A 15,801-nucleotide genomic window follows, 5' to 3' on the forward strand; every position below is an offset into this window, starting at 1 on the left:
CTCTAATATTTTTTCTTTTCATTCTTTGTATTTGTTTATTTCACTTCGTCATTTCCATATAGAATCAGAGCTTCGGAAACAGCACATGACAACTGAAGGAGGCGCTTACTTTCTCTTCTTGCCCAGCAGTGACTTGAAAGTGCTGATGAGCTCCAGGTAGGAGGTCGGGGTGACATAGTTGTGTCGCTCCAGCTCATTCAGGAAGCGCTCGGACAGCATGCGGGTGGTGGTGTGGAACCGCTTGCACATGGTGATGCATCCCTGCTGGATCTCCGTGTCGAGCTCCACGTCGTCCAGGAAGCGGGCGGCTACGGCCTGCAGGGCATCCTCTGGCCAGGACTGAACACAAAAGGCGATCAGACTATTAGTAGTAACGACACATATTTATAAAACACACATACAGCATTCTGGCGCTCAAGGAACAGCATCATTGTCTCCGCCCGATATGTCCATGAATGTTCCTAACACCATCTCAGCTCCCTGGGAAGTTCACAGCCCTATGCTGCCACTTCAGAGGAACCCATTTATGCTCCTAAGTGGAAAGACACGAGTGGGAGTAAAGTGACTTGCCCAAAATCACAACTTGTGACCATCCAATAGATATAAACCTCTAACCTACTAATCACTGGACAATGTGCCTCTCCAGGCTTAGTGAGGAGTGTGAAAATTACTTTTAAAAAGGTCCGAAAAAGGGATAAGGGCTGTCCCAAAGGTTACAAGCTGAGGACAGAATGCCGCTCAGGTAGAAACGATCTTGTTACTTAACTTCTTTCTGAGGCTAGAGAGCAATCAACATTTGATGAAAGGAAAGATTGTCTCAACTACTAAGAAACTAGTTTTCCCTCATTTTAATAAAAAAAACTTGGCATATTGGGGTTCTGGGAATGGCAGTCACAAGAATTTACAATGTTAAGTGCAAATTAAATAACGCCACTGACTTTTAAGGCTACATTTTGTATATGATTGTCTCAATCAAGCTCATTTTATACAATGAGCTTGACAGCATTTGATTTGGTTTGCTCCAAGATAACAGAGACTGATCACAATCAAATGGCTTGCTCAAGGACACAGTAAACAAGAATTAAATACAATACAAAATCCAGGTTAAACTGTACCACCTTGAACTGTAATGATACAATCTGCCATGCCTGTGGTTCCCTGACTTACCTGGAACCAGTCGATGGTGCAGCAGTTCACCAGGGATGGGAATTTCCGGAGTCGGTTACGGAAGGCGTCTCCGATGGGACTCATGGCCAGCACGATGTGCATCTGCTCCCGCACACGCTCGATGAACATGTTGAACAGGGACAGGGGTGAGCCGTCGGTCTGCTTGGACTTTTCCCGTTGTCTGGAAAGAAAGGAGTTTCAGAGGGGGTAAGGATGGAGTGGTGTCACTTGTACAAGAGGGCTTTTAACTGCATACATGCAGCACTTTTAATTTTTTAACCATACTGACAGCGTCATGTACCAAAGAAAAAGACAACTTTTTGCACAAATATCCGAAAGTGCCATGACGTAAATATTTCTACATTACTACCTCTTTCATCCAAGAAATAACACACAAATATAAATGGACACCTTCATGTTTATAACATGTGTAACTGTTTTTAAAAGTTATTTTAACCCTCCTTTGGTTTTACAGCACAAGTGTGCACAAATGCCCAGAGTCACTGGTGAGCATGTATTTTCTATATGGAACTCAAACATGCACAGGTTCAGTGTGTACACAGTAGGTTGCCAGCACAAAATGACCCAGGGTCTTTTGTGCAGTCCTCTTCACTGCATTTGGTTTACTGCACAATTATGCACATGAAACAGTGAAGCATAGTTGTTGGGCAGCACAAAAGTGCAATCTGATATTCCTGTGAGGGACAGTTGGTGCAGTGCACAACACAACACAGCTGTGCTTCTTTGAGGTGTTTACCAAATGACCAAAAGAGTGACTTCCACATAGGAGGGTTGATGAGTAGTGAAGACCAATGATTCCTGAAGGCCCTACTTGGTGATTTTGATCAATGAACTCTCACCTGTCAATCACTCTCATCTTCTCACAGATCTCCTGTTTCTCATCGTTGGGATACAGGTTAGGAACCTCACCAGCATTCAACAGGTTGTTGATGTCTTCCAAGAAAGATTCTTGCTTGATCTAAGAAACGAATAAAGAGAACAAACACTGCTAACAGTTGCTTTGATTCATACAACTGATGGCCAAAGATACAGATCTCTTTTGCGAACACGTGCACTTTTAAACCAGATGTAAAAGATACCGGTACAATACAGAAATGCACCATCCACATCTTAATGGCCATGTTAGTTCGAAATAAAGGCCTTCACAAACCAGTAACTGAGAGATTTGATGGGCCCTAGCTTTTGGAGAAAAGTACATGCTACATGAACAAACACAGCAATGCACAACTTTCCTACAACTAGTTTCAGGCACATAAGTGGGCTCTAGCATTTTGTCCAGAAAAAGTGGACTTGCATCCATCTCTTTTGACAATTTTGTGTTATCTTGATGTAGAAAATGGTAAAACAGAAAATATACCATTTAAAGTCATAAAAATCAGTCAAAAATCAAAAGCTAAAAAACTGTGCCGAATTGCTTGGATCTGAAGGAGTCCATAGTGTATTCAATCGAATTTTGAGAAACAGAAAAGACGTCATTTTTCCTGAAGTGGATCGCAAGGTTCAAAACATGGTGAGTTGCCTCACCTGCGTGTCACTGAAGAGGAAGACGCCGTGCTGCTCTCCCTCTGTGCACTTCCTCAGGATCATCTTGAGGTCCTCCCGCCACTCAACTGTGGTATAGCTCTTGCCGATCTCCACCTGGAACAGTTCATACTCGGCCATGTGTGCCGCCAGGCGGGTCAGGGACTGCCGGCCACTGCCCCCCACGCCCACCAGCAGGGCGTGGCCGTTGGGCTGCTTGATGACACGGGAGATACGCGAGACATGCTCCAAGGCAAATCTGAAGCCAAGAGGGGATCACCATTAGAAGGTGGGTTGAGGCTCAACTCCTCTCTCTAACAGCATTTCAAACAGAAACTGGCATGTGTGTGCCACTGGCATGTGTTGCGCATTAACTTTCAACAGGCATCAAGCATCGGGTAAAGCAATGGTTACCCTCTTCCCTTCTTAGTGTTAAAAATCCTTCTGATAGATTAAACAGGATGTGTGAGGGTTTAGGATAATACTAGTTGCCAATGAGCAGGCGAGGGGAGATAAAAAGCAAGCACAGAACAACTTGTTTGCTTGCAAGGCAGTTTGGGCTTTGTCAGTTTGTGAAGAGAACGGTCTTCTAAAACCAAAGACCCAAGTTACATCATTTTTGTAGCCCTAACCCTTCAGCTTCAATGTAAATCAAAATGAATCTAGTTGAATGTAGCATTGTTCGAACTAAGGCAGAAATGGATGCAAAGGCACTGATGTCTATCCATCCCATTAAGACAGACTTAGCATGCTGTTTATTAATGCCTTATTCTATTAGACATATCAGATGAGACGTTATACTAGTGTTGTACAAGCCCGCTCCATCTACCATCTGTCACAATGGTAATATCATGCCTGACTCATGACTTCCCTCTCTCCGTACCTGAAGAGGACGAGGTTCATGGGCTTCTTGCTGAGGTTGTTGAACTCCTCCAGGTGGCCCTCCACAATCCGCCGCAGTTGCTCCATGTCGTTCACCTCCACGTAGTTCTTGTTCTCGTTCTTGGGGTCAGTGAAGTCACAGAAGACCAGGCTGCGCAGGTCGTCCTCCACCACCTTGCCGTCCCCGTCAAAGTCCAGGTGGGCAAAGAGCTGGTTGAAGTCCTCCCGCAGGTGGGTGGACACCACGTCCTGCAGGAACTTGACCAGCCAGCCGTGGTCGTTGTCATCCACCAGACGGTCATAGTAGACACGAAACACCTTAAGGATTACAATGAATTCTGTCACTTAATAATGGAAGTCAACATGTTCGTAACTGAAGTCAATACAAAAGCCTTCTGATTCATTACCGATTGTAAATAAAGTTCATGCAAGCTGTAACAAATGCGCCAATTCACGACTTGCACAAGTGTCACTGCCATGGAGGCATTTTTGTCATCGCCTATCTTTTCCAATTCATGTTTGTCATACATTCATACACAAATAATTAGAGAATAGGTATTTCCACCTAAAACAGCTTTACGAAACTGGTCAGTATTTACATCACTACATTAATTCTCCGAGATGAAAGCAGTTTTTTTGAATAATGATGGATTGCAGATCACATGATTTCTGTGGCTGTTCAAAGAATTCTAGTGCACTGTTAAAACACCAGTTACAATGTGTTAAGCATCCATGATCTGGAACAAACTGAGCGGAATATAACTGGGTATTTTTTAGAGCCTTTGGGATTTTAAATTGAATAAATACTATCTCCATTCCCCACATTACCCAATCATTAACCACTCCCTGCCGGGGATTCCAGATCCGGACACGTATGCTTTATATGCTTGGCTGGGGTCTCTGAACTCGGACAAAGGGAACAGGGCCTTGTAACAAAAGACCAGTCTGCTGGGAATTACCGACATTTTTTCACTCTCAAAAGTGGAGATAATCCAGCCTTGTTTTGAAACAGGGCATTTGGGGCATTTAGAGCGAGCAGATTACCACTAAGGACAAAAGCGCTCCACCACCGCAGCGATGAGCCACACAGCACCGCTGCATGCTAATCTGGCCCCTATTGAAAAGAGGTCAGCAGCACACTGAGCCAGGTTTGTGAACAAAAGAAAGTTATATAATACTGCCCATTCTGGGCTCTTTTTACAAGGCTGCAGGCCTGGCTGAAATACTCAGGCGTCAACAGATTTTGTCTGTCAGGCTAAAGTGGACACCAGACAGTCCTTCATGTGTTTGTAAGTGTCCAGTAAATGAAGATAGGAATTTTTAAAGAATTTTGAGAACAGAAAAAAATGATAAATATCCCATCCCAGCATCATCAACATTGATACTGCCCCGGCAGGGAGTGGTTAATATACTTATTTATCAAGATAAGGCACTTTTCTGGCAGAAGGTCTGAGTAACATAAAAGGACATGATTGATGCAATGTCAAGGTGGTAACATTCCAGCAATCTAGCCTAGCTGTGATATCCGATGCCTACCTCATGCACCCACAGTCTCTTCATGACGGCCGGCGTCTCGCAGTAGTCCGGCACTGACAGCAAGACACCCTGGATGACGCGGGCAAAGTCCCGCAGGTTGAAAAGGTAGTGGGACTTGGCCGGGGTGGGCAACAGGTTAGCCATGGTGGCCTTGTAGACCTGGGTGGTGGCCCCCACCAGCTGGTTGCCCACCGCCTCAAACTCCTTGGCGAAACCCCTGCAAAGGAAAGAAGGGAGTCCGTGACGTGGACTAAATTGGTCCTCGCAAAATTCCATGAGTTTTCCACGACCCTTGTCATTTTAAAAAAATTTCAACTCTTCTCTAAATTGGAACTGGAAAATAAAATTTGTAAGGTCTTTTTCTACATTGCAGGAACGATTTTACCAAGAGGGAAAATCCTTACAAAACCCTTATTATGATCAAACGAGGCAAGTGTACTGCTGATGTCACACTGTGTTTACATAGGTGATGACGACAGATTCCAAGCTCGATAGGAAAGCACATGTGTGCTCTTTACTGACAAAACTTGGATATTTCATACTTTGTGGTAATGTGCCAGTTAAGGATGCGCTTGAAGATGGTCTCCATGGTCTCATCGTTGAACTCGTTGATGGTGATGGTGTTGAAGTGGCGCAGGAAGCGGGGCGTGACAATGTTGCGGCCTCCGCCCGGTGGGCCCATAGCCGCCATCAGCTGAATATCGGTCAGCCTCATGGCGGCGCAGTCCTTAAGGTCGTACCAGTTCCAGTGGTCCAGCCACTGCCGCAGCAGCTCGATGGGGGGCTGGGCACCATACTCCTCCCGCGCCGGCATGTTTAGGTCATCTACAAACACGACCTAGCATGGCACGAGTAAAAACAATCTCAGCATGTACACAAATACTGACTGCTTGAAATGGTAAATTATAAAAATGTTGACAGCTTCAAGTGGTATAGTATACAAATATAAACTGCTTCTGGTGGTATAGTATACACTGCTCAATTGGTATCGTATGCAAACATTGACTGCTTCAAGTGCAGGGTTCTGCCCAGGATGGTTTTAGTGCCGGCAGGACCATCTAAGCGGAGCGCCACCATCGGTTGGCGCGGAGCGTACCAGAAAATTTTTGGACTCTAAAAGCCCCCAGATGGCCGGAAACAGCACTTTCTGGGTGTTTTCAGCTGTGTATACACAGCCTAGAATTAGGGATCTCATGTCTGAAATTTCTGAAATTTAATAAAAAAATTGAAAATTTGTAATTTTGGTCAACTAGGATGAGGTGATAATTTTAGACGGGCAATTGAATTAGAAAAAAAAGAGTAGAAATAAATATTGATTTTATTCTGTAAATCCCTTAAATATTGAATTAATTTCTATCTCTATGATGCCCATAATTTTTCATTGCTATTCAAATCATTTTTCTTTTCTTTTGTGTTTTGAAAATAAGGCGAAACATGCAAAATCTTGGCGGAATATTTTCCTTATTTTCTTTGTACGAAAGTTCGTACAGCATGCATATGGGATAACGACATTCATAAATGTGTGCAGGGATTTTCTGAACAGTCATTTTAAAGTCTACATGAACATAATGTAGATTGGCCATTTGCTTTTCTGACACATCTGGCCATGTGTCACGTGCATACTGAGCGCGTGTATCTTGCCATATGGAACTCGTTTACGGAAAAGGCAAAATCATGCTGTTACTTTTGAATAAAAAAATTGCGGAGTTAATATTTTCACCGTGGGATAAACAACAATTAACGAATGCGGTGCGATCGTTGGTTTAAAAAACGATCGCAGTGATCGTTTTATGCAACATCGAGCAGAAAATACATGCACCGAATGTTGCTAACCGTGGTCGGCGCGGCGAAAAACAGTCACGGTCGATTGTCAGTTTTGCAAGTACATGTAAAATTGTTTTTCTGCCAGATTTTTAAGTGTTTAAACGAAGTGTGAATGGGGTCATTTGCAATTTTGTCTTTCTGAAAGTTAAGCCAAATTTTCTTTTCAAGTTGTGGAACTGGGTAAAATGCGGAACTGGACAAACAATGCTGTACATCATGGAGAGGGGGTTTTCCGATCTTCGCGCACTGAGAGCGTTGCATATGCAAGCCTATGTGTGGCCTTCCAACCAATGGAAAGATTCGTTACGCACTATGTACACGTGCATTGCGCGTAACAAAGCCTCCTATTGGTTCATGTTAATATTTGGTCCAGATATGTTGCATATGCACGTACGTGGGTGCGCAGACGATATGCATGGCAGAGCAAAGTGAAATTTACGAAGAAATTTTACGGTTTCTTCACGATCTTCATATCTTCACGATCGATCCCTCGACCAAGATGCTATTTTATTTGGGTTCTTATCGGGAATACGTGCCGGTCGGAAAAGCTGATTTGGCAGATTGTGGCGGTCGGCAATTCTGCTTGCCGGTCGGGCCCAACTGGCGCCGACCGGCAGCGGCAGATCCCTGCAAGTGGTATAGTATACAAATATTGACTGCTTCAAGTGGTACAGTATACAAATATTGACTGCTTCAAGTGGTATAGTATACAAATATTGACTGCTTCAAGTGGTATAGTATACAAATATTGACTGCTTGGAGTGGTATAGAATACAAATATTGACTGCTTCAAGTGGTAGCATACACAAATATTTACTGCTTGGAGTGGTATAGAATACAAATACTGACTGCTTCAAGTGGTATAGTATATAAATTTTGACTGCTTCGAGTGGTAAAACAAATATTGACTGCTTCCAGTGGTGTAGTAAAACTAGCCTCTCGAGGTGATCCAAGGAGCAGTCTATTTTCCCAAGGCAAACCATGAGGTAAAAGCAGTCAATATGTATTTTATAACAACTCTTCCACTGATTCTGTTTAAGTTAAATGATAACAGATTAATTTGATCTGAACACATATAAACAGTACATCTAATTCAATAAGACATTTGTTGTAAATCTACCAGCAGATATCAAAACTAAACTCTTCATGAAATGTTTGAACCCAGCTACAGGCTTGCACAACAGTATGCATGCAACGTGCAAATCAGTGCATGCATGTATTTACACAACATACTAGTGATCATGTGTAGAGTTCTTTAGTGGCTTCAGGTATATATCTTTCGGCAGTGAAAAGCAAGATAGCAAATAACAGCACATGCCATGTGACTGGTTCTCAGCCAATCAAGACACAGAATCTGTGGGTGAGGTGCTATGATATAAATTTGCCTCACTAGGTAAACAGTGGAGCATTCTATTTTCCAGGGACAAATAAAATATAAAGCATATTTGTTTTATAACTCATCTACAAATCCTGCACAAACAAGTTCTTTCAATTCATTGGCGAGTTGCAGAGCATATCAGTCTTCTGCATACTCCATTTTCTCATCTGCAAAATGCAGTGACAACATACCTTGAATAAGCCTTTTGCGAGTTAACTTTGGCCCAAATCTGGTACACTGAGTTCTTAAAATTCATGTGAAAATAACAACTTGAATCCTCCTTACTAAAACTACTGTTGCTATACCTCGTGATTCGGGGCAAGCTTTTGCTTAGTTACATAAGAGATGCCTTGCAACAAGACACTGTTCTCAATAGATAAGAAGGGCACAAAGGAACCAGACCATTCCAGAGATGGTGGTCGCTATGCAAAAGCTTGCCCCAAATCACGAGGTATAGCAACAGTGTTTTTAGTCTGGGGAATTCAAACTGTTATATTTATGCGTAGTCAGACAACTCAGTGTACCAGATTTTATTCAATTTAACTAGCAAATGGCTTATTGCTGTTTTAACAGGGTCTGCATGCACACATGAACATGATGATTTGTCCATTAATTTTCTTTTCTCTAGCAGACATCAAGCATGATCAGATTTGAAATTAGGAAACTGAACATTTGAACAAAGTTAGTCTTTGTGTCACATCAGAATTGCATCTTGATAGGCAGAGTCTTTATGTCGTATCACATTTCAAACATGACTCAGTATATTTTCCCCGCACAGGTCACAACAAATGCGCTACTCCAAGCTGAAAAAAATGTAGTTTTTTTTCCATTTAACTAGGCTTACAGTTTTCTTGCCGAACGGTGGTCCAAACACTCCCTTGCGTCTCTTGTCCAGCTTGGACATGATGATGTTCTGTGTCTGGTTGGCGCTGGTCTGGGCAGAGAAGTTGATGATAATGGGCTTGTAAACCTCCTTGTCCAGCTTGTTCAGGATGAAATCCTAAAGAAAGAAGACACAAATGTTGGCCATTCATTGACTGTAAATGCATCAGGGAGCATGTGCTCTGACTAAACGGCGTTCTGTGCATCAATGTCAGCATTTACACACACAAAAAACATTTTTATGAAAATTAATTTTTGACATCAAAAAGAAATGGAGCAAAGGAAAAAAGAAAAAAAATAGACACTTCAACATGAACATTGAAAATGTTTCTTTTCAAATAAAATGGTGCCCACACATTCAGAGCACAGCATTAAATGCAAAAACGATTGTGGAGACAACAGATTATCATTATAAGTTTTCCTGTTTCAACCAGGTATTTATTAGGTGGCTAGGCTTTTCTTTTGAAATGGGCAAAACATCTCAGGCATTTTCTTATCTTATTCAATTATATGAAATGCCTAAACTACATGTATCTGGGAAGTTTGAACCTGTGATCTTCAAATCTAAAGGAACCCACCTACCCCTGTAACAAAAAGCAAACAAAAATTAAGGTCAAATAGTTGAAAAAATGGTTGAAAGAAGCCCCTCGTAAGCAATGCACAGAGTTCTTTGGTACTAGCAATTAGTGAATGTATTGGCATAAATCTGGGAACAATCAGTGGAAGTAATGCGTTTCTTATGGTTTGAGTGGGACTATCCACTCTGAGATGAAGTGCACCCTCACTGGTGAAAGTAAGACTGGTATGAATTCAAAGTTTTCCAACCAGATTCTTGCACACATTTGGTGTGCACGCGAAGACCATACATTCGAGAATTAATTCAGTGCAGGTACTCAGAGTACCCCCACGCCAAACGAGCATGAACTTGCACGCCTATGCATACGTTCATACGAACGGACGTCAGTTTAACTTAAAAACACGCCCTCTTTTGTTCCTGCTCTAAGTGGATTATGGACTTGCAAATATCTTCAATGCTGACGCCATAGGGTCTGTTCTTTTGATGTAACAGTCATATTTTTCCTACAAGTTGCTGCTAAAACTATGGTTGGCCATCAATACCAAAGTAAAAGAATAATTCGTGAAGTATTAAAAATCCCAGGCAGCGATCAGAACACCGGTTACTACTAAAATGAAAATACAAGTTTATTTAAAGTTAACGGGACAAATGTCCATTTGATGAATTTGAAGTATTGTTGAAAACCAACCAAATGGCGATATTTCTGTAAACTTTGGCCACCCATACAAGTTGTAGGCATAATGAAGGTGGCCTACAAGAGACTGTGATTACATACATGGATATGGACCTAACTGATCTGTGGCACTCACCGTGACATAGACAGACTTGCCGGTGCCCGTTGGACCCACAAACAGGCAGGGTTTCTGGTGGGTGATCAGCATTTTCATGAGTGCTGTGGCACGCACCGTCTCGATGGTGGGCACGATGATCTTATTGGCCACGGCATCCTTGGGGATGGGCGGGGCATCCTTGATCTCTTCCACCCAACGCTCCCACCGACCGATTCCCTGTTAACCGAAGACAGTCAGAAATTGATTAAATCATTTGTTAAACAAGTCACCCCACTAAAGAAAAGTAAAGAATTCTTTTTAAGTTGGTAAGTAGTGGCTAAAACTAACTCTTTATTTGCTCTGACTCAAGTGCTCCCTCACTGGCAATGAAAAGAGAGGTTGGTGGGGATCGTTTGATCTGGACACCCACTGACCACACAAATGTCATACATTTCAACAGAAATTCATGACATGGTGAGTTCCCTGCCAAAAGACTGATGTTGCTATGTAGAGAAACGCTTTGTTACTTTAGGGTGATCTTGCGAGGAGTTGTTTGCAGCTCCTCTCTCTTTCATATCTTTTACAATTCATTATTAGGTAGTCAGTTGTTAACTCTATGGTTCTCATTTCCAGCCGACTCTTATTTCTGTCTCCAACTGAGGCGGAACAAACTTTTTTTTTATGCTGCCGACCCTGTCTGGAATTTTATACCCAGAAAAAAAATAAATAAAACGAGATAATCTTCAGAAGTTCCAGGGATCATGAAGTAAAATTTTTACCTCCTTTTTCTTCTCTCAGCTGACTAACACTCCCTCGAGGTAAACTGGGCAAGAACTACAAAAATTAACTAGGGATGCCCTTATGTCTTTGTAATTTGATTTTGTACTGCTTGTTTTTTAATTTATTTTATTCCCAAATTGACCCTTCAAAGTCCATTTTAGGGTATTAAACAGTATTGCAGAATTGAGAAAATTATTATCTCACAGCAGGCTTGAGGTCCCATAAAAGTTGGTTGTTGATTTCTGGCACTGAGAAAGATTTCAGAGGAGTCTTTTCAACATGGCTCCTAGCAACAAATGTAAAAGAAGATATTGTATGTGGTTTCATCACCACGTTGAACAATTGAATCGAAGGAATCTCCACACCTCTTTGATGAAGAAGTAATCGTACACGTTGCCCTCTTTGGGGATGGGTACAGTGAAGTTCTTGAGGGGCGGGTCCACAAACTGGATGATGTGGAACTTGCTACGCGATTCCTCTGACAGACCGCCTTCCATGATCTCCCGGAAGAGAAGGTCAAACTTCTTGCGTCCATCTCCGCCCACGGTGGCTCCGATGGACCAGACAAACGAGAAGAGGAAGATGCCCTTGAAAGTGTTAAAGATCACCCTAACTGTTATCGACTATTCCCCACTCAAAGAAAACATAGTGGCTATAGTTATGGCAGCCAAATAACATGATTGACAAATTCTGCACATTATTCGTTGCCAATCTATATAGGGTATGGAATTTTGCTCATGTAGTGAGTACGTGCATAAAATGTGGCCCATTCTCCTAGAGTGACATTAGACTCACCAGAAGTAAAGTTTGCTGCTGCATTACATTAATTAAACCAAATCAACTAATCAGGATTAGTGAATCTGACTGACCTCTATCCACGAGATGATCTCCCTCTCATCCATCTTGCTGACAGCAGCCTCGTCATGAAACTCGTCCATCAAGCTGTCCATCAGATTCATCAGGGACTTCACCATGTTGGTGTCATTGGTCGGAGACAGTTCCTGAAATTACAGAAGCAGAAAAAGTTGCAAAAAATGCTTCCATTTCTCATGATGAGCATAAAAATGGATAGATATGCATGTACATATATGTCAGTGCAAGGGTAAAACCAACCATGAAATTGATCGTCCAAAGCAATGTTACATTAGTTTTGAAAAAACTGCAATCTATCTGGCAAATATTTCACACATGCCAAGCTGTAATGTGACCGGATCTGACAAAATGATACTTAAGACTGTTCTTTTTCCATAGTATTATTTCCATTTGCATATCCAAGAGATTTCAAACTGAGCACTTTGTTTTGATGTATCTCTCATTTCGGCATCCTCGTGAGAATGAAAATCAAGTGGGTTGGAAAATGGTAGGGGCTCTGATGCACATGTATTCTATTATGGAAGTTTCTTTTCAGGGTATCTGAACTCAGACGTGGATGGTTTTTACCCTCTATACTCAATTTGTTAGACTAGGTCACAAGTGCAGATGGAATGATGCAGCATAGTTTCTCCACTACAGAACACTACTCTATCTAAACAACAGTATTTAGTCTTTGCATGTTGCCACCACAGGCAGGCAGAGCCTTGATCGGGCAGCTTGTACACGTCAGAATCACGTCAATGCAGCTTTTTGAAATTCTGTCCAATCCCATGGTATAAGAACTAACGCAGCACACGCAAAATTACCATTCACAACATACACAGGAATTACTAAACCAGCTATGTTTAATGTGTAAAGCTGCCAGATGGAAAGCTGCATGCCTATGGCGGCAGCGTGCAAAGAGCGAATAGTCAAAAACCTCATTACAGAACAGCAACATTATGGGCGCATGAAAAGGTGCACCTTCCCCAATGTGTCTTTTACCTTCACTCCACTCTTACGGACAAACTCCAGCGAGGCAGGCAGAAGGCGGTCGAACATGTCCGATATGAGCTTCTTGTGATTCTCGGTCAGAGCAGAGGGCATGGTGTTGAGCCAGGAAACCATGAGGGGGCGCCAGCCTAACATGTGAGGCTCCATGTAGATCATACCACAACGAGACACCTGTACCACATATTATACAAAGAGACATATATTTTTACAGAAGAAGACTACACATTTTGCTTTGCTTGAACAAGGCAATGGGGTCATCACTGAAGGTTGCTTTTCTGTTTTTTTTCTGTCTCCAATCACATGTTCTCTTTCTGCAACAAGTCTTCTCATGTGAGGGCAGCCTTCTTGCTAAATTGTTGGGTGAGAAAATTAAGGGAGTTTTGCCAAGTGGTTGGGATTCATGACTTGCATCTGGAAAGTTTGCACTGAGGAAATCCATATTCGAGCCTCATGCAGTGAGTGTAATTCGATGATGGTACTCGCTGGTGAGCAGCCTGCAATGGACTGGCTCCCAATCCAGAAAGGAACAGAAATATTGTTACACGTGGAAAGGCTTGCGGTAGCACCATGCGAAGGAATGTATCTCAGAATGTTCAGAAAAGAACCGGGACGGCACGTAACCACACATACTCAAAAGAGATATATTCCTTCGCATGGTACTACTGCAAGCCTTTCCACCTATTGCTGTCTTTCACCATAAATAGCCTGAAATTCCATCAGAAATATTGTCTATAAGCCAACTTGGGGAGTTGGGAACAGCAGGTTAACACTACTGAGCAGGGTTTTTTCGAATCTTGGCTTCGACTCAGGTTCAGCTTTGAGCTTCTTTTTTATGAGACTCTGAGATCTGTTGGCTTATTCAAGTCAATGTAGCTCCATCAAGCTGTCAAAAGGATGACAAGGGTTTAGAGTTTAGACAGTTCAGCCCGAGATGAACCTGAAGCCAAAGACAAAGTCCAGATTTGAAAAACTGCTCCAGCAAAGCTAATTTTCCTTTTGGGGCAGGTTTTACTGTTTCACAAACCCAACCATGGAAAGAAGAAATGACTATGGCTGCATATGTGCAGACACTCACAGTAGCTGGGGAGGCCACCTCCAAGTCCATGGGTTCAAAGATGAGGTTGGTTGTTGGTGCTAGCTGGATGATTTCTCCACTCATGAGGCAGAGCTTTTTGTTGTCATCCAGCACAGTGTTCATGTTCTCAATCCAGATGGCATCCACGGGACCATCAAAAATCAGCCACTTTCGGTCGGGGGTCTGCAAACAGAGTTTTTATAGAAGTGCTGTTATTTTCTACGAATAAGAACAAAAAACCCCTTTTTCCATTTCGTCAGATTCACAGGTAAAAATACCCAAACAAACCAAGAAAAGCACCAAAACTCTCTTTTTCCCACTCTAGTAAAACAATATATTTTTGAATCTTATACGGCACAACTCACCGTAGACGAAGCAAAGGCTCTGTAACTGACTGCCAAGATGCCATCCGACCACTCGTGAGACACTGGGTCAAACTGACCGTACAGCTGACCCATGGTGATGGACTTGGGGTTGATGACTGTTATCTGCACCTTGTTCTCCTCCATTAGACCCTGTAAGAAAGACAGTAACAGTGAAACAATGAGACCGAGTGGTAGCATGCAAATTACTGAATCAAAAGGTTTTCAACAACCCCTTTCAACCCTACAGCAGTTCTACAGTCAAGCCCATCAAAGGTGGTTTCACAAATCAGTCGCAAGTCCTCTCGCAAGACCAGTCGCAAGTAACAGCTTGTTCTAGCTCATTCGAGCTGTGAATTGGCTTAAAGACTGGATGACGTGATGATCTCATGATGGACTTGTGCAGAACTGTGATGGACTCAGGTCCCACGTAACTATGTGCGCGCATGCATGACGCCACATGTTGCTGGAACATGCAGTGTGGCACCGGTGAGCAACACATTAATTACCAGTCCTCTGCTGCTCAACTTGTAACAACAGTTTTTCTTCCTGTTCAGTTGGACTTATCTGGTCTATAAATGTTCCCCTACAATATTCAATTACTAAGTGCATTTCAGATTTTGCGGGTCACAATAAAGACCTGCTTGTTTGAAGCTGATCTCTATCACGATCAGCGATCTGACGTTGGTTCACTGGCACAAGACCCTACCTAATCAGTAAAGTGAAAAAGCTTTGGAATCACTGATCACTTGTGAGACAAACAGGCCCATTGTTAAATTACGGACTGAGAGCAAACTGATCTGCTATAAACTGACCCGACCTATGATAGGGTTGTCAGAGTTTTGCTGACTTCACTGCTAGATGAGGGTGGAATTTTGTGTAAAACATCCCATCTTGACAATTTACCTTTTCAGCGATGTCCCCAAGCGCTTTGGCCAGTACACGGTAGGCAGACGTCTTGCCACCAAATGGCTCACCAACAATCATGAAGCCGTGACGGACAATCATCATTTCATACACCTAAAGAACACACACCACAAGAACACTGAGTATCTGTGAATCTCTAATTGAGGAAGACAGCTTTCAGGTTGAGGATAGACTTTGCAACTCCCCTGAGAAAAGTTTTGTGAAAGATCTTAAGTAATCAGAAGAATAAATCT

The 15,801-nt window shown here is 42.5% G+C and overlaps 1 protein-coding gene across 2 annotated transcripts in view; it reads right to left on the reverse strand.

The window, feature by feature from the left end:
- dnah7 (dynein axonemal heavy chain 7) overlaps window positions 1-15,801 on the reverse strand; it is an 83,852-nt gene that overhangs the window by 43,870 nt on the left and 24,181 nt on the right. For both annotated transcript variants that reach the window (XM_087134213.1, XM_022254265.2), the window contains 15 exons: window positions 15,548-15,661; window positions 14,645-14,794; window positions 14,280-14,462; window positions 13,196-13,375; window positions 12,208-12,339; window positions 11,704-11,925; window positions 10,598-10,795; window positions 9,174-9,329; window positions 5,670-5,965; window positions 5,128-5,344; window positions 3,593-3,909; window positions 2,713-2,968; window positions 2,028-2,146; window positions 1,168-1,348; window positions 110-339 (listed from right to left, as the gene is read on the reverse strand). In XM_087134213.1, the coding sequence (XP_086990339.1) occupies window positions 110-339; window positions 1,168-1,348; window positions 2,028-2,146; window positions 2,713-2,968; window positions 3,593-3,909; window positions 5,128-5,344; window positions 5,670-5,965; window positions 9,174-9,329; window positions 10,598-10,795; window positions 11,704-11,925; window positions 12,208-12,339; window positions 13,196-13,375; window positions 14,280-14,462; window positions 14,645-14,794; window positions 15,548-15,661 (2,951 nt within the window). The remainder of the gene's footprint in view (window positions 1-109; window positions 340-1,167; window positions 1,349-2,027; window positions 2,147-2,712; window positions 2,969-3,592; window positions 3,910-5,127; window positions 5,345-5,669; window positions 5,966-9,173; window positions 9,330-10,597; window positions 10,796-11,703; window positions 11,926-12,207; window positions 12,340-13,195; window positions 13,376-14,279; window positions 14,463-14,644; window positions 14,795-15,547; window positions 15,662-15,801) is intronic.

Source organism: Acanthaster planci, linkage group LG03 (assembly GCF_054643075.1).
Source record: "Acanthaster planci isolate LZ-2023a linkage group LG03, COTS_SCS, whole genome shotgun sequence".
NCBI lineage: Eukaryota > Metazoa > Echinodermata > Asteroidea > Valvatida > Acanthasteridae > Acanthaster > Acanthaster planci.